The 19,609-nt window shown below is 39.7% G+C and overlaps 1 protein-coding gene and 1 non-coding gene across 3 annotated transcripts in view; both read right to left on the bottom strand.

The window, feature by feature from the left end:
- Positions 1-281: 281 nt before the first annotated feature.
- The window catches only part of srebf2 (sterol regulatory element binding transcription factor 2), a 38,919-nt gene continuing 19,591 nt past the window's right edge, over positions 282-19,609 (bottom strand). For both annotated transcript variants that reach the window (XM_012960582.3, NM_001123438.2), the window contains 13 exon segments: positions 18,889-19,070; positions 17,682-17,871; positions 15,769-15,953; positions 14,354-14,615; positions 13,516-13,685; positions 13,026-13,188; positions 12,089-12,200; positions 11,756-11,865; positions 7,860-7,983; positions 6,693-6,861; positions 3,789-3,974; positions 3,584-3,695; positions 282-2,266 (listed from right to left, as the gene is read on the bottom strand). In XM_012960582.3, coding sequence (XP_012816036.1) covers positions 2,046-2,266; positions 3,584-3,695; positions 3,789-3,974; positions 6,693-6,861; positions 7,860-7,983; positions 11,756-11,865; positions 12,089-12,200; positions 13,026-13,188; positions 13,516-13,685; positions 14,354-14,615; positions 15,769-15,953; positions 17,682-17,871; positions 18,889-19,070 — 2,186 coding nt within the window. In that variant the 3' untranslated portion in view covers positions 282-2,045.
- Positions 6,356-6,424, bottom strand: mir33b (microRNA mir-33b). The gene has a single exon (NR_049667.1). It is a non-coding gene; the product is annotated as a microRNA mir-33b (primary transcript).

The raw sequence follows: 19,609 nt of genomic DNA, 5'->3' as shown, positions 1-19,609 counted from the left end.
AGCAGATAAATGCAGGCTGAGAATCAGCCCCTACGCCGGCATCAGCCTTTTCCTGTTCCTGTATTCAGAGCCACTGTGCTGGCCTGTGTGCATGCCAAGAATTAGCCCCATACGGCATTAGCTTTGCAGTATGGTAGGTGATTATGTAAAGCTAACAAGCTGGTGTCGCTGCACATGTTATCGTCTATTCTTCATCTTGTTCCATATCCCATTATATGCAAACGAATGTTGTGAAAACAAGCAGTCAAGCAATTGGTTAAACACATACTAGTTCAAGCACCTCACCTTACAAAATGTCAGTTTATTCTAGAAAAAAATTGCTTTGTAAATAAAAATGTAATATACCACATTTCTCCAAATTTGTGTTCGTAAGGAATATACAATTGTGATTCACAGGGTAAAACAGCAGTACTATCCCTCCTTGCTGAGGCATAGTATCATGTACATTTATTTAAAAAAATAAATACATGAAAGAGTTATTTACATACATGCGATGATGCAAATGAACCAAGTCCTCTCCAAACTTGTTGCCGAAAGTAATGAGCTAGGCAGCTTCCCAGGAACATTTGGGGTACAGAGGATTGAGCATAACCAAAGCAGATGGTGAAAAAGCAGCTTGGCTCACTACACACAAGTTATTATGGTTTAAATTAACTACATAAAAATATACAGCAGTCTCCCTTTATTTAAAATCAGTAACAATTATTAACCATTACCATTCTTACTTTAAGGAATATTATTCAATGGGATTTTAGGCTGCTTTACCACACCGATCCATTTTTTATACCCAGAAGTAACACATTTTACATGGGTAAACTATTTCCAGCTGCTATAAAGCGCTACAGAGCTCAAGTATATATATCAGAACAAGGCACATATCCAAGAATTTGTGCAAGCATTTTAGATGAGTGCCATGAAAGACTCAAGAAAGCCAGGGTACAACAGAATAGTGCCAAACATTAAGGAGCAGCAAGAATGCAAGTACAACAGAATAGTGCCAACACTTACGAGCAGCTTTCATAGCAGTTGCAGTGACCGCTTGACTGCCGTAAAAAATGCAATTCTATGGTGTGTGCTGCCAGGGGCTTGACTGCCAACTCCATAGATTTGCATTTCCTGGTTAAGCTTTGATCTATGCCATTCTACATATTTATCAGTAATGCAAACTACATATAGATCACAGTGCTGCAATGAACTAATCTGCAGTAGAAAATGGGCTAAGCAGGAATGATATATCTAATTCTAAACAATCCATGATTTTAATATTATTTTTTATCTTTTACAGCCCAGTTTTATTTTCTCAAGGAATATGTTGTTTTTTTCCCATAAGGTATTTAAGGAGCAGGTAACAGTAACAAGCTCAGCCTATAAGCCAACTGCACCAGACCGGTAAACAGGGAAGAAAAAAGCCATATTTAAATATGGCAAATCCGTGCATCATGTAGGGTTCGAAAGCTAAACAAGTAAGAGTTAACCAGGAGATCTGGATATTTTTAATGTAAAGCTCTTTGGCAGAGAAAGACAGGAGTTTTATGTCCTGATCTTCAGTTCTTTCTGCTAGCTTTGGTACATGTTAACCAAGGGATTTGTATGCAGCTACAGGACATGTGTGAGTAGAGCTTTGACATAAGAAATGTCAGTGACAGTTGAAAATGCCTTCAATGTAGGAAATGGGAAATATATAACTGTAGCAATCTCATTGCTATGAGCCTGTAGAGGCGAGGGCTGAAAAAAGCACTATATTACATGTACCCTGAGAATGAGGTGAACTATAAAAAAAAGAGACTTAAATATTATCAAGGTGTGATGCTCAGAAAATGTATATTACAAAGCAAAGCATGGTCCACTTCAATTTATCTCTACAATCCTGGAGGAGATCCCTTCTTGAGACTCAATAGTTGACATCATTGAAAACCCCACTGAGCTGTGAAGTCTCTGGGTTTTAACCTCTTAAAATATTGAATATGTTCAACCCAGACAACATTGTTTGTTCCTGCCTGAAAAAAGTTGATGTTTTATTGGACAGATCTTGGCGAGTGTTCTTTTCAGGAGGCTGCCATAGCAGTGCCGCCACTCAGCTTTACCATCATTTGCTGACAATCGTGGTAAGAACGGCGGTCGCCCACTTTCTCAAGAGTTCGGGCAGCTTCGGCAAGCATGACTGCTCTCTGCCCGGGGGACGACAGGAATGAAAGTGGTAGGTGTCGGCAGGCCAGGAGAATGGCTGTAGCTCTCTCCCGCTGCCCCGGTAATGAGTCCAGGTCACCTGTTGGTAGAAACGCAGAATCTATGATTTGCTATACTCCCATCAGTTTTATTTATAGAAAATGCACATCAGGCTTCTATTTAATAGTTCAGCTTTATGAAATGCAACTGGAATTTATCACAAATTTCTAGAAGAGAAATCTAGAAGAGATACAGAAAAGCAGTCATGTATTTTTTCTGAAAAATAACGAACTGTAGCTGCTAGTCATATCTGTTCCTTACTTTAAAAAAAAAATAAAAATTCAGCAATTATTACAAAAGTTTATAAGGGAAACTCTAAGACCAATATCCACTTTCTTGAGCAATTATAGCATTCGATAGGATTAGGAACCTGCAAGGTTATGTCATAGAAGCTGATGCTACATGGTTCATTACCAAGTTCTGATGCAGAATTCAGAGTGACGCTATGTGATGTGAATCTGAATTAATTACTAATCAGCCTTGTATTGTGACATTTAGATTCTATATATACAGTATATTGTCCCTCCCTAGACTCAGGTAAGTAACAGCAGTACAGAGAATGTTTTGTGAATCAGCAGAAAAGAAGATGGGGTCATCATATGAGGCACAGATATTCACTGCTACAGGGCTTGTACCTTGTCTGGTACAGAACTGTAGCAATTGCAGCAGATATATGGGAGTCTGGAACAAGATAGCAGCAGCCTACTCAGCACACAAGCACACTGGGGTGGTGCATTCCAGGGCTGTGGAGTCGGTTGATAAATTCTCCGACTCCGACTCCTCAGTTTCTGATACTTCCGACTCCGACTCCTCTGTTTTTAATATGCTAATGTATTTTATACATTCATACAGTCAATAAAACTTCATGGTCACTCAACGTGTTCGTTTATGCACTGCGTGCATTGGGCTTTATTCTTATAGCAGAGAAGTAATTAATTATGATTGTTTGTGAATTTAAACTTGCTTTATTTTTTTTTTTTTATTCCCATTTAAATTTAGTAGGAGTCGGAGTCGGTTCATTTTTTGCCGACTCCGACTCCAACTCCAGGTACCCAAAATTGCCTCCGACTCAGACTCCTCGACTCCGACTCCACAGCCCTGGTGCATTCTGGGTTATGAGCTTATGTCCCCTAACCCTTTAACATAAAATGTAAAAAATAGCGCAGTATCACTATATAACGGTTGTGGGAGCAAGGTGAATAAAACACAGCTCTTGAATTCCCTCATTTCTATGCCAAAAGCAAGTACATAGCAGCACCAACCTAATGAACTAATGGTGTAACTAAGATCCAGGGACTTAAAGGACTTTAGATGGAAACTATATGCCTTTTTAACATTCACAGACTTTATTACAAACCTTGTTTATTTGCAAGTGCAGTGCGTTTCTGCAGGCTGTGTTGCAGAAGCTGATGTGTACGGGTTGGACTTGCACCGGCCATCAATCGTACTGTGGCTTCATGAAGGAAAAGCTAAAATGGAAGAGAAACCATAGGATTAGCTAATTTTACATTCATAATCAGATATTTACCCAACCAACCTATTTCTGTATAACACACACAAACCTTGCAGTGGGCAGGTTTAAAGGTGAGAGCCAAACGGCGCAGGCTGCTGAGATCACGCTGGAATCCTGTTAGGACAGAAGTGGGTGCATGAATAGATTCTCCGGCTGCTGGACTAGAGGAGGACTGTTTCTGCCATAAGGAAGTGCGCAATGAAAGCAGAAGGTCGCAAATTAAAAGCTGCACCACCTAAAAGTATATAAGATTGAGAGGGTTAATAAAAGTAGAATATTTATTTCCAAAATACGATCTAGCTGCAGGCGCCTGCAATTATCCTTTAAAGGGGTGGTTCACCTTTAAGTTAACCTTTATTATGTTATAGACAGGCCAATTCTAAGCAACTTTTCAGTTGGTTTTCAGTTTTTATAGTTTTTGAATTATTTGACTTCTTTCAGCTTTAAAATGTGGTTCACTGACCCCAGCAGCCAAAAAAAAATACTGTTATGTGATACTACAATTTTACTGTTATCGTTACTTTGTATTACCGTATATACTCGAGTATAAGCCGGGTTTTCCAGCACTCAAAATGTGCTAAAAAAGGAATCCTCGGCTTATACTCGAATCAAGTAGGGGCACTGCTGGATTACCTGTCGGGCGATTCCGTTGCTGAGCATGGACACATTGTGCCCCCCCCCCCCCCCCCCAGCCAAGTACAGGCACTGCTGGATTACCTGTCGGGCGATTCTGTTGCTGAGCATGGACACATTGCGCCCCCCCAGCCAAGTACAGGCACTGCTGGATTACCTGTTAGGCGAATCCGTTGGGACACATGGACGCTGCGCGAACCACCCCCGCATCGCCCGAGCGCACACGTCGCACGCCAGTCGCGCGCGACGTGTGCGCTCGGGCGACGCGGGGTGGGGTGGGGTGGGTTTGCGCGCGGCGTACATGCGTCCATGCTGCCCAACGGATTCGCCCAACAGGTAATCCAGCAGTGCCTGTACTTGGCTGGGGGGGGCGCAATGTGTCCATGCTCAGCAACAGAATCGCCCGACAGGTAATCCAGCAGTGCCTGTACTTGGCTGGGGGGGGCGCAATGTGTCCATGCTCAGCAACAGAATCGCACGACAGGTAATCCAGCAGTGCCTGTACTTGGCTTGGGGGCGGGGCGCGATGTGTCCATGCTCAGCAACGGAATCGCCCGACAGGTAATCCAGCAGTGCCTGTACTTGGCTTGGGGGCGGGGCGCGATGTGTCCATGCTCAGCAACGGAATCGCCCGACAGGACAGGTAATCCAGCAGTGCCTTAGTGCAAGTTAGTACTGTGCAATTCTGATCAAAGGGCATTACATTTAACAAAAGACAAAGCAATTCTTGCATACATCCCACTTCATAGAATACTTCTATAATGACTTCTGTCTAAATATAAAATCTTTTTAGTATGTAGATAAGATTCACTGGCATCTCTCTCCGTTTGCATTATAGACTTTAAGATGCTCAAACAGTATGGCTAAGGACAGGTTACATTACAGGCTTTACAGTTTATGCAGTTACACACTGCTTCTTTGGGAAGCAATGGGCTTATTATTTGTCTGCTTAAATATTTGTATGTTGGCCTGACCTGCAAAAATCAACAATAAATATTCTACTGCATCTGTGCAGAGGGCTGCTAGCTGCTGCAATAGAAAACATGTCCCTGTGTGTGCTTTACTGCAGTAGGAATGGGACCCCTAAATGTATGCACATGTATCTCCTTATTCTGGTGCATGCTCGGCAACGGATTTGCATGCTGTGGTTAACTTATGTTGGATGCGCCTCATTTTCCAGCCCACACCTTGTGTTTATTAATATGGTAGTCGGCTAAGCACTTGTGAGTGTCCTTTTATTAAATAATTTGATTATTGAAACTTAGCAGTAGCGGCTGCATTTCCCACCCTAGGCTTATACTCGAGTCAATAAGTTTCTCCAGTTTTCTTAGGTAAAATTAGGTACCTCGGCTTATACTCGGATCGGCTTATACTCGAGTATATACGGTACTTATTTTTCTATTCAGGCCCTCTCCTATTCATATACCAGTCCCTCAGTCAAACCACTCCCAAATAAGACCCTAGCAACCAGAAAGCAGCTAAAACTTCTAACTGGAGAGCTGAAGAAAAATTGAAATCATTAAAACACTACAAATGATACAAAAAAATCATTTGCAAACTGTCTCAGAAGATTACTCTTTACATCATACTAAAATTTAACTTAACAATCCCTTTAATGGTTATGTGAAACCTTTAAAGGGTCTCTAAAACTTTACTTTGCTTACCTGTCAGTTGGCATGACACAGATCAAACACATCAAAAAGTAATTTAAGCTTTACTCCAATCAAGTGGTTAATGCATTATAGTTCTGCAATTTTCATGGTTTAGTTTTCTTTCCAATCTCTGTACAATCTCTGGCAGTCATTTATTAATCTTGCTATTACTGTTATAATCCTTGAGAGGCAAATCCTTGACTGTTCCAGGAACTCTTCTTGTCCCATTATGTAATAATGACTTTATATGAGCAATAAATACTGTACTGCAGGGAGACCCAAGTAGTTATCTCTATCTCATAACAGGCAGATACGAAGACAGCTGGAACCACCATACTGCACTGAAGAAACATTGCACAACGTCCAAGGTGACATGCAATGCAACAACAATGCACCAGGGTGACCCCAATATTATATCAATGAATTCTACTTCTGCCATGAATTTGCATTTATGTCTGCACTAACAACTATTGCAAAAGCTGTCTAATTTTGGAAGAATGATGAAGACGCTTCCTCATAGATGAAAATGAACAGTTCTACTTAAACATTTTTAACTGACAATACAAAAAAATATTCAAAGAATAGAAAAATTAACAAATAAGGGGCCTTAACCCCAGAGTAGTAGATTTAAGGACAGAAATTAAATACATTAAAGTGTCAGTAATCACCTTGTTGAGATTTGCATATGAGCCAGTGCTGCTCATATTAAGACTGTTCCACAAGAATGTGCTGGCTTTCTCACAATGATAGAATGAGCTCTGTGGGCCATCACATTTGCCAAGTACAGCTGCTTGCATGGCTCTGCACATATGGATCACTGCTTTCACCAGAGGGTTACTATAAAAATGAACACTTTTATTAGGATTTGATAGCAAAAGGCTCTAGTCCTACTTTTTAGGATAAAACTATACAACTACATCTCTACTCTTGGATGTCTTTTTGTTTCTTAAGTCCTTGATCAAGCAAAGCTTTGGCTTTGTTTCTTTTAGCCTGCATATTGTAGGCAGGCAGAGAGAAGTGGATCTGCTGTCTTCCACCGCCCCATATAGCTGCACTGATAAACATAGCTCCTGCCTGAGTGCAGCTACACGGAGAGTAGATCGACTAAAAAAATTGTGAAAGCAGACATTTTTTGGCTGTGCTCCGTGTAGTTGCAATCATGTGGAAGCTATGCCTGTCAGTGCTGCTTTATGGGGCTGAGGAAGAGAGCTGCTTTTTTCTGCCTGCCTACAAAACACAGGCTGAGTGAAGCGAAGCCAACAAACACTCTGTGTGACCAGGGCCTAAAACCCAACTTGTAGAATGCTCTACCCCAGCACTGTCTGTTACGGTAAATAACACTATCATTACATAATTACATAGTTGCATACATAGAGTGTAAGCCTCCGGACACAGCCCGCATTACGTAATGTAACAATTTGTTTGTAAACTATGTACCCTTATGTAACATGTACAGTGCTTTAGAAAATGTTGGTGGTTTATAAATGAATGTAGTAATAATAATAATCATAATCATCATCATCATAATAGGGAGGTCCTAAAAAAAGAAAAAAACCTTTACAAACAATATTTAAAAGGCAAGTATATGTGTCCAACAAGCAATTGTTTAGATATTACTGTTACTATTACTGTTTTCATGATCATAAAGGTACACACACCACAGGGTTGATCAGAATGGTTTGCCCATTTTTATGCACAAGTCAGTTGTTGAATATTCCTCACTATATTAAATCTGGACCTACTGCATGCATGAAGGATTCTTGAATGGTGACAAACCTAATGCTTAAATGGCTACAGATGTTGATTACCAACCAGGCTATGGGGACGGTACTTACTCAGAGTCAAGGAGCTTAGGAATTCTTTCTACTTCTGCAAAGTGTGATTTCACCACAGAATCATCCCCTTGTAACCAGCCAATAGCCATGGAAGATACAGAATACCACCAGCGACAGATAGGATCTGTATATAAAGGTATTTCTCATTATATGGCACATATTTATCAAAAAGTGAAAACAGATCCTGACAAAACTCAGTTCATTCTAATTAAAGCAGCCTGGTCAGTAAATACAACTGTGAAAACACATAAATATTTCATGTAAACCCTATGAACCTTTCAGTGTTAAACCATAGTTTTCCCCCCCCATTACTACCATCGATTGAACCCAAAATAGCTCTTTACCCATAAATTGCCAGAGCACGTTTGTCAGACATACTATAATATACACTATATGGCCAAAAGTATCCCAACATTTGTCTGTTCAACATCTCTTTATTTAGTTTACGGAAGTCGTGCAAAGTTGCCTGTAGAAGGAAAATATGCTCAACTTTGGATTCCCGAAATGATGCAAAGGGATTTCTACAGGCGACTCCTATTGTTGCCGGTGGAAGGCCATTTAGGAGTGGTTAGTCGACCTTAATAGCAGAAATCTATTGTGGCAAACTGAATGCTCTGTGGGTTCTTACCCTTAGGCAAAGGTATTACTCTTTGCTGACACAGCAGCCACTATTGGAGGGTATAAGGCACCAAACAAAATGGTTAATGACTTGTGAAAATTATAACATTATACAGTGGCTTGCAAAAGTATTCGGCCCCCTTGAACTTTTCCACATTTTGTCACATTACAGCCACAAACATGAATCGATTTTATTGGAATTCCACGTGAAAGACCAATACAAAGTGGTGTACACGTGAGAAGTGGAACGAAAATCATACATGATTCCAAACATTTTTTACAAATAAATAACTGCAAAGTAGGGTGTGCGTAATTATTCAGCCCCCTGAGTCAATACTTTGCAGAACCACCTTTTGCTGCAATTACAGCTGCCAGTCTTTTAGGGTATGTCTCTACCAGCTTTGCACATCTGAGACTGAAATCCTTGCCCATTCTTCTTTGCAAAACAGCTCCAACTCAGATTAGATGGACAGCGTTTGTGAACAGCAGTTTTCAGATCTTGCCACAGCTTCTCGATTGGATTTAGATCTGGACTTTGACTGGGCCATTCTAACACATGGATATGCTTTGTTTTAAACCATTCCATTGTTGCCCTGGCTTTATGTTTAGGGTCGTTGTCCTGCTGGAAGGTGAACCTCCACCCCAGTCTCAAGTCTTTTGCAGACTCCAAGAGGTTTTCTTCCAAGATTGCCCTGTATTTGGCTCCATCCATCTTCCCATCAACTCTGACCAGCTTCCCTGTCCCTGATGAAGAGAAGCACCCCCAGAGCATGATGCTGCCACCGCCATATTTGACAGTGGGGATGGTGTGTTCAGAGTGATGTGCAGTGTTAGTTTTCCGCCACACATAGCGTTTTGCATTTTGGCCAAAAAGTTCCATTTTGGTCTCATCTGACCAGAGCACCTTCTCCCACATGTTTGCTGTGTCCCCCACATGGCTTGTGGCAAACTGCAAACGGGACTTCTTATGGTTTTCTGTTAAAAATGGCTTTCTTCTTGCCACTCTTCCTTAAAGGCCAACTTTGTGCAGTGCACGACTAATAGTTGTCCTATGGACAGATTCCCCCACCTGAGCTGTAGATCTCTGCAGCTCGTCCAGAGTCACCATGGGCCTCTTGGCTGCATTTCTGATCAGCGCTCTCCTTGTTCAGCCTGTGAGTTTAGGTGGACGGCCTTGTCTTGGTAGGTTTACAGTTGTGCCATACTCCTTCCATTTCTGAATGATCGCTTGAACAGTGCTCCGTGGGATGTTCAAGGCTTTGGGAATCTTTTTGTAGCCTAAGCCTGCTTTAAATTTCTCAATAACTTTATCCTTGACCTGTCTGGTGTGTTCTTTGGACTTCATGGTGTTGTTGCTCCCAATATTCTCTTAGACAACCTCTGAGGCCGTCACAGAGCAGCTGTATTTGTACTGACATTACACAGGTGCACTCTATTTAGTCATTAGCACTCATCAGGCAATGTCTATGGGCAACTGACTGCACTCAGACCAAAGGGGGCTGAATAATTATGCACACCCCACTTTGCAGTTATTTATTTGTAAAAAATGTTTGGAATCATGTATGATTTTCGTTCCACTTCTCACGTGTACACCACTTTGTATTGGTCTTTCACGTGGAATTCCAATAAAATTGATTCATGTTTGTGGCTGTAATGTGACAAAATGTGGAAAAAGTTCAAGGGGGCCAAATACTTTTGCAAGCCACTATACTTAAATACTTTACAAACTACAATTATAACTTTAGAAGGGGTTAAAATATCAATGGATAAAGTGTTTTTCTTTATTTTATCTTGTGCACAGTGGCATTATCAGGTTTAAACAGGTAAGGGCCTTTCAAAGCTGTACTTTTGGACAACAAACTAGCAAATGGTGGTGCTTAAATGATTCCCTAGAAATGTGGCAAAGCATCACTCTATTTCAAAAAACAGAAAAGACATGAAAAACAAAATGGCTCTTAGCCTTTTATTAATAGCTACAGATGTTACAAAGGGTAGAAATTTCTATTTTATCAACTGAAAAAATGAATTGTCATTGTATGGTGTAGCATTGGCATAGATTTGCTTTCACTGGTATCGGGGGCTCTACCCTTAATCCCCCCAGACCACTTATCCTCCTCCTTCAACTTTACAGAACCATTATGCAAATAGGTAAGTAATGTACTTTTGCCATCTGCAAAACCTATGGTTTGGCAAACTGACTAGTTGGAAAGGTGGCATGCTATGATGGGGCCCACAGGGAAAGTCAAATGAGCTCATCTGTATAACCTATTGTGCTATTGTGTTAACTGCTGGAAATGACGGAATTAAAGGAGAAGGAAAAGTGAAATCATTGGGGGGTGCCAAAATATTAGGCACTCCCCAGTGATTAAGATTGTTTACGTTATACCCCAGGCTGATGCTCCTGTTAGCAGAAAATCGCACCAACCCAGAGTACAGGCAGACGAGTAATCTTCTTTCTTTCACTGCCACCCTGGGGCCCACACAAACATTTTGTTAAAGTGCAGCTTTTCACTCTATTGTGCATGACGAAAGAGGATCGCTGTCCTGCATGTACCCTGGTGCGTATTTTTGCTAACAATACCTGAGCCCAGGGTATCAGGTAAGTGGATACAATCACTAGGGGGTGCCTAAAATTTTGTGTCCCACCTCCCCCAGCGATTCTACCTTTTCTTCTCCTTTTAGGCTTTTGCATCCCATGACCGCACTGTAAACATTATCATTACTTATTTAGCTTGTTGTTGAGGGTTTATCTAAATTGTTAAATGTCTAGGTACATATACCTTTTTTACATTAATATAGCTGTTTCTTATATTTTGTGTTAATACGTGAAGGCACTTCAAAAATGTGCAAGTGCTGCAAACTGTTGCTGTGGAAAAAGACCTGTAACAGTTACCCCTTATCCGGAAACCCGTTATCCAGAATGCTCCGAATTATGGAATGCCCGTCTCCCATAGACTCCATTTTAATCAAATAATTCAGAATTTTAAAACTGATTTCCTTTTTCTATGTAGAAATAAAACAGAACCTTGTAATTGATTCCAACTAAGATATAATTAATCCTTATTGGATGCAAAACAATCCTATTGGGTTTAATTAATGTTTTATTGATTTTTTAGTAGACTTACGGTATTGAGATCCAAATTACGGAAAGACCCCTTATCCGGAATACCCTTGGTCCCGAGCATTCTGGATAATGGGTCCTATACCTGTACCTTGAAAACAGATGTCTACCACATAACTATTATTTTGTTGCAATTTTCTTTTCATAGAAGCTTTACCTGCAGATGACATGGGGGAAGATCCACTGAGGGGAAGAGAGGCAATGTTTCCCACTGAATCTGCAAACCCACTGAGAAGTTTTAAATATTCCTGAGCTCTGGAAAACTCACTGAAAAACAAATAGTTTATGTTACAAATACGTTACTAAGGAAAAATACAAGATTCCCTCTAAAAATTGCTGGATTGAAAAGATCCTTCAGTTTCCTTTATTTCCCATATGCTACTGAAACCAAACTTATGGTTACTATGCCTAATACCTTCACTTAGTTGTTTTTTTACTGCACTTTGCTATCCCTTAAAAGAGCTTATTTTATTTTTGCCTAAATACCTACCAACTCTCCTCTTCAGGGGGTGCTTTACTGGTTTCTGGTTTCGCCATGGTGTACATTGCTTTTTCCAGCAGAGACTCACAAAAAGCACGATGAATCTGTGTAACTGGATCAGCTGCATTGCAGAATTTAAAGGTGTCAGTCAAAAGTTTCCACTTAAAAGTGCTAGTTACTATAGTCCCAGCAACCCTTTCAAAGAAGTTAAACTACACTTCCCTTTATTTGGATTTATCGATCATTATAATAGATTAACACCCGATTTAACAAAAGTTAACCAACAGAATACATTTGTTATGACAGGAACAGGCAACCTTTTGTTCTACTGATGCTGTAGAATTTTCAGCACTAAACTTAAGCTTAAAGGAGAAGGAAAGGCTAAGTCAATTGGGGGTGCCAAAATGTTAGGCACCCCTAAGTGACTTTAATCGCTTACCTTTTACCCCGGGCTGGTGCCCCCGTTATAAGAAAACCACACCAGCCTGGGGTAGTTGCAGAGAGTATTTCCTCTTCCGTATGTCTTCTGTCTATGGAATCCCTGGGTCATCGCATGCGCAGTAGAGTGAAAAAGCTGACTTTTTTGTTAAAGTTCGGCTTTTTGCTCTACTGCGCATGCGCAAGCGCGCAAAGGAAATTGAGACGCTTGCTGCAGCTACCCCGGGCTGGTGCAGTTCTCTCCTAACAGGGGCACCAGCCCGGGGTAAAAGGTAAGCGATTAAGGTCACTTGGGGGTGCCTAACATTTTGGCACCCCCAAGTGACTTAGCCTTTCCTTCTCCATTAACTGGGATTTGTAAATCTTCCAATATCTGCAGTTGCTTATCACCACAGTAGGATGTGCTATTACAATTAACATATACCAACATTAGAACTATTTCAGTTGACTCCACATGTACTGTATTTCTCAGAAGATATACGCACTCATTAACTGGGCCATAAAGTACCTGGGTTTCTTGTTGAGGTGTAAAGAGAGTCTTTAGTCACACTCTTCAGAGCCCAGTTAGAATTGATGAAAAAGTATTTTCCCAAAGGATGCGCAAGCCATCGCACGGGGTCAGGAAGAGATTCCTCAGAAGAAGCATTTTGGGCACAGCCAAGGAAATATGCCTGTGTGAATTATAAAGGATTAGGTCTGCATATAAATTGATTCTGAAACTACAAAAAGTGCAGAATGGAGTGCAAAATACAGAGGATTTAAGTACCAAAACTTTTGATGAGGTGCTATATTCTCAGTCACAATGTTTCAGAGGGTTAGTACATACATATGGGTATATATAGTTACAGGCCCAAAATAATAAAATAAAAAAGATTTTAGAGCATATAGCTATGCTATCACTAAAGTGGTGTGAAGCAGAACCATTCTGGCTTTAAGCACCATCATTACAGATTTCATCCAGGTTTATATTTACTGTAAATAAAACTTTTTAAACTTACAGTAAGAAAGCGGAATCTACTTGGGAAACTGGTTTTCATTTGAATGGCTGTAGTTAGGTGGATTTCTGCAAGTAAATTTGGAGAGATCTTGTTGCCAGCACATTCGGCCAGGTTTACAGCACAGAGAGCAAGGTTGAGACCTGAACAATTCCAATTAGATGGCAGCTTCCCTGCACAAAAAAACAAAAACTCATTAAGAAGGAATGCAATATGCTTTGTGACAAACTGTGCACTAAATACTACAACTTCTCTGAAGAATTGATCTTGAAAGTGCTGAGAAATTATTTACGAAACTGAATTGCCAAACATGGTGTAATAATTAACAGAAAAACTGTTCATGGATCTAGCACAACCAATAAATAATAAACTGCCTAAAGAAACCTGGATACTGCTACTTTAGTGATACTGCATGCTTTAGAACAGAGGTTCCTAAACTGTGGGTTGGCCCCCTAGGGGGCCTGGACATGTGGCAGTGGAATTAAGGATGAGATTTAGTGAGAATGCCTATTTATATCCTAGACACTGACAGAAGCACAATTTAAAGGTAAACATGTATTTGCTTTTCTAGATATTATTGAGACTATGGCTCAATTTCTCAATTTTTGATTTCTGACGTTTTCCTCTTTTCTGTAACTATGTAAAGCTAAGCAGAAAACAGAAAGCTCTTTCTTTCAACCCTTTAGTGCTCCTAATAATAATAATGATGAATAAAAGATGCATTATTGGAAACACACAGAGCCGTGACAACCTCTCCATTTATGTAAGATCAGCATTGCAACGTTTTACTATATTTTACTATTCTTTTTTTCCAGACTTTTCTGCTATTTGTAGTTTTTACCTGTCAGATGCAATTGGTGCAGTTTATGGTATACTAGGGCAGCATCCCTTGCACTGGTTGTTGCCTCATCCTGAAACTCTGCTTTTTTGCAGTACCCAGGGGAGTGTTTTAGCAGCCAACGGACAAGGCTGATCTTTTGCAGGCTACACCGAATGATGTTCCAAGAAAGGCTGCATGCCAGATCAAACCGTGAGGCAGGTAATGAGCGTCCCAAAACACACAAGCATGTCTGCAGGTTTATTGCTGCGGCACCAAAATCCCCCTGGAAACAATCAAGCAAAGATGGAAATAAATACTGAGACCCATAACAGCTGCATGTGAAATAAATTTGTACATTCTAATAAAATATCATAATGAATGAAAAGGAAAAAAAAAAACTTGTTGTTAGCTGCTCAGTCTTGTTTAGTACAACATTTGGTCTACAGATTTATGGTTCCTGGGTAACCACATTCTTCAGAAAAAGTTATCTTTATATCGGTCTATGTGCATGCCAAGACACACATGTGATTGGTGCAATGCAGCCTCTTGGTAAAGACAAACTGCCTGGCTAAATTTAAACAGGTAACACCATTAAGGAAGCCCAATGTAGTTTAACCAGTAAAGATGATATCTACCTGTGAGGAACTGGAAGTCCCTGTGACCCTTTCCACACTAGCTATACAATATATTTAGTTACTCTGCTTACATAAGAAACAAGTCAAAGTACATTTTAACTAGCAAAATGAATTAATGAAGTTAATCTATGTATATAACTCAGCACTAAAAAGCAATTTTCTTTTAAGACCACTCTGTTCAGTTATCTTTCCTGAGTTATGCGCTTTGAAGGTACTAAGTGATGCAACATTAACTACAAACACATTTAGTTAGCCAAAAGCATTTTCCTTGAAAAAGCCCCAGGTTCAATTATTAGTAATAGACTGCACAATTTATTCACTCATTCTGTATCAATGTTCATGTACCTCTTTTATTGTTAGTGTTGCTGAAGTGGCCATTGTTCTTTCCAGTTTTCAAATGGGGGTCACTGAGCCTGTCAGTGAAGCTATTGCTCTTTGAGGCTACAGTTTTATTGTAATCTGTTATTACTTATCTTTCTACATAGGCCCTGCTCTATGCATATTGTGGCCTGGTTGCTAGGTTATATTGGATCCTAGCAACCAGATAGCTTCTGAAATTTCAATCTGGAGAGCTTCTAAACAAAAAGTTAATAATAAAACAATTAAAAAATGAAGACCAACTGCAAACTGTCTAGCAGTCTTTACAATTTAAAGTTTAAAGCAATCCCTTTAAATGTATATTGGCATATCCCCCCTACTTAAGAGGCACACTATACCATGAAAATCTTTTTTATTTGTGATAGAAAAAAACCTCATACCATCCTTTTTGCTTACAATTTACAGCAGACTCATTTTTTTTACCTTAGCAAGATCCAAATCTGCCTGCTTGCGGTGTCTCCAGAATTTGACGGATGAGCGGGAATGTAGACGGGTCACAGGCTCTCCATGGATAAGCAGTTTCATGAAGACGCTGAGAACAATCACTCCATTAACAAGCCAAAGGATTAATGTGGGTATAAGCCAATCAAACCAGCTGCCATAAAAACCTGTGTAACATTTTAAAGATGAAAAATACAGCATTTTAAAGGTCTTCAAAATAGACAATTTTGCCAGCTTGATTGAGAAATGAATGTGACCATAGATAAGGAAGCTGAATGAGTTATTTTTTAGTCTCCCCAATAAATAATTCACTATGTCTACACTTTTGTGTGCCCACCATGGCCATGCCATCTGATGTGAATATCCCTCATACACAGCACAAAATAGAAATCAGGTAACAGGTCTTATTTGGAATTAAAAATTAGATGCAAAAAGAGCTGTTCTTTGTGTGGAGATGAAAATATTATCTTTAATCTCTCAGTACCCCATGATGCATCAAGGAGGTTAAAAAGCACTAAGTTGTTTTTTTGACCCATTCCTTAAAAAGCTTGGGGTTAAAGGAACAGTAACACCAAAAAATTCCAGTGTATAAAAGGAATTCCAATATAATGTACTGCTGCTCTGCACTGGTACAACTGGGGTGTTTGACTCAGAAACACTACTATGGTTTATATAAATAATGCAGCTGTGTAGCCATGGGGGCAGCCATTCAAAGGAGAAAAGGCACAGGCACTTAGCAGATAACAGATAAAACACTATTGAATTCTACAAAGCTTATCAGTTATCTGCTATGTAACCTGTGCCTTTTCTCCTTTTTTCCAGCCTGAATGGCTGCCCCCAGGGCTACACAGCAGCTTATTTATATAAACTATAGTAGAGTTACTGTAGCAAACACACAACTTTTACCAGTGCAGGGCAACAGTACATTATATTTCTTTTACTTTAAAACTCTTTAATTTTTTGGTGTTACTGTTCCTTTAAGAATTCTGTAAGGCAGGGCCTGCATGGGAGACTTTATTGCGGTGTTTAATCATAGTAAAACTTTGTCCAAAAATGCTGTGCATGGCACAAAAATGAGTCAGCTGGCACACTTGCCTTTGCTGGCAGACAGTGATGGGCCTAGCTGTGGGTATCAGCTGCCACATCCCTGAAAATACTTGCACTGTGATAAATTATGCTACAGTAGGGTAACTGTGACTTAGGTAGGGCTATATGGAAACCATAATTTCCTGCGTGTCTCTATCACTACGAGGTAGTTCATCTGCTAGAGTTTTACACTTTCTTTTTTAGTATGGGCTACAAAGGATCTATATGATATCTTTCTGTTTCTAAAATACTTGCTTACAATACCAGTGCTGTCTGGCTATACTGCTATTTTATTAATTAAAAAATCACAACACGGAGGGAGAATTATGGAATGCCTCCGGCAAACTGAGAGAAAAAAAAAATATCTATAAGGTGTTCAGTAAGACTAGCACATTTTGACAGCATAAGTCACAACATCAGCGTGCATTTTGATAGCAGGGCACCTATTCTTGGTGTTCACTTGAGGTTTGGTGCCCTTTTCAGGTGTAAAATTCTGCCACATAACGAAGGCAGTGTGCATGGGAGGTGCACAGGTGCAAAGCATATGGAGACTGGCGTGCTGACAGATAAGAGAGCAGAGCACCTTACACCATCTACAAGCAAGGCAGATCATTGCAAGTTGTACCACCTGTTATAAAGGTGACCATAGCGGGGCTTGTACCTAAGGTATAAAGTATCTTTAGTTATATGCTGACTACAGACTACTCCCATATTATAGAACTACAGCAAAAATGTAGAATTAAAAAAAATTAGAAATTGGATCAGTGTTTTTTTTTTTTTGCATCCCTTCAGAGAAATAAGGAGATTACCTGACGTTTCAATACCAAGCATGGTTCTCCCTGTTCCATGTTGCACTCTCTCAGTATACTGGCCACTTTCAGAGTGTAACAAAGATGTCAGGGGATTGAAGGACAAGCAAAGAAATGTCATGGTGCAGAGAAGCATCCGGGAGCGGTCCATCATACCCAGTCCTGTGGGTGAGTCTGGTTCATCTTTAACCTTTAACAGAAATTGTTTAAGAAATGTCAATAATTACCACAGCAGGGATATATGAAAAAAAATTCTAATCTGAGACATTAAGCAATAGTGCAGGAAAATGTAAGGAAATGTTATAAATTAGATTATTCTTCATATTCTTCTACAGAATCCTTGTAAGAATTATATATTTCATGTATAGTGAAATCCTAATCTAAAAATGCCGACACTGGGGGCAGATTTATCAAAATTTAGAGCTTAATACATAAAGACGTACACAAGTTCTATTCATTCCTAAGGGATTTTTATTGTATTTGTAGTGTATTTAAGTGTATTTATTAAAAATGCTTCTAAAAATCTTATAGAAATGAATAGAACGTGGGTGAGTTTTTATGTCTTGAGCTCTAAACTCACATTTTGATAAATCTGCCCCTAGGTGCCACCTTGCATTGGCTCCTTCATGTTCTAGGCCTACTAGGCAAGGAAACAAATCTATAAAGTAGTGGTTACTCTCTAGGGTCACTATAGGCCTCTCTAGGGTGCCCAGAACAGCGGCTGTGGAGACCTGGCACAAAGACTAGTTTGGGTAATGTTTTGTGTAGAATGTGTAGTTGATACTCAAGGAAGCTTAGCCAGAAGGTATGATTTTTATATACCCTTATTTGTTGCCCTAGGGGCTGATTTACTAATCCACGAATCCGAATGGGAAAAATTTGTTTTGGAAAACGAACATTTTGCGACTTTTTCGTATTGTTTGCGACTTTTTCGTATTTTTTGCGACTTTTTCGTATTTTTTGCGACTTTTTCGTATTTTTTGCGACTTGCGCGAATTGTCACGACTTTTTCATAGCCATTACAAATTTCGGGAATTGTTGCGACTTTTTCATAGCCATTATGACTTTCGTGAATTTTCGCGACTTTTTCATAGCCATTACAAATTTCGTGAATTGTCGCGACTTGTATTGAGCGCTCGAAAAAGTCGCAAAATACCGATCATTACAAAAAAAACATGTTCCAAATTTCTTGTCTAGTGTAAGTAACCTTTTCATCATCCAAAAGAGGGCTCCCTGGTTCAGAATCCACAGAATATGGAGAGAACACAGCAGGGGAACCAGAATCCGATGCTGGAGGAGACATCATCAAAATGTTTTGATTGAATTCATCCATCTTCATTCCAATGCTTGTATCCACCAGACTGCTAAGATCAATACCTTTTAAGTATTCTGCAAAAGAAAAATTAGACAACTCATTCCTAAACCTGTAAAATGCTTAAAGCATGTTCAATAAAAATGACTACTCTATTATGACTGCTTAAATATAAAGGTTATGGTAATCTTCAACTCTGAGCCTGTGATTAAGCACCAAGAGTTTGGACATCCTTGGTGGTAGCAATTGAAAACAGAGATGGTGCTCAACCCATGACCACATGCAGTTATCTGCCTTCATTAATACAATCCAGAAAACAAGTAACATATCTTGTTCTCTAGCCGGTATGAATGTGAAGGAGCCTAGATCAGTCTATCACGACATAAAGTAAAAGATAAGCAGGACCATGTTGTGTCCCTATCCCCTCCCACTTTATCTGAGCTAGGTTTGGATTGTTTGTTTCTAGAGCCTGGAAAACGAAAACTATCAATGTCATGGTTAAAATAAACCCAAACTCCCAACATTCCTGCCCTCTAGATTTCATAGCAGTAATTTTTATTTTATTATATTTTCATGTACTTTTGTACTGCCCTAGACCAAACTTGCACCTCATCCT

Source organism: Xenopus tropicalis, chromosome 4, assembly GCF_000004195.4.
Source record: "Xenopus tropicalis strain Nigerian chromosome 4, UCB_Xtro_10.0, whole genome shotgun sequence".
Taxonomy (NCBI): Eukaryota; Metazoa; Chordata; class Amphibia; order Anura; family Pipidae; genus Xenopus; species Xenopus tropicalis.
Note: the sequence above shows the minus strand (reverse complement) of the source record. Positions and strands in the feature narration are given on the sequence as shown.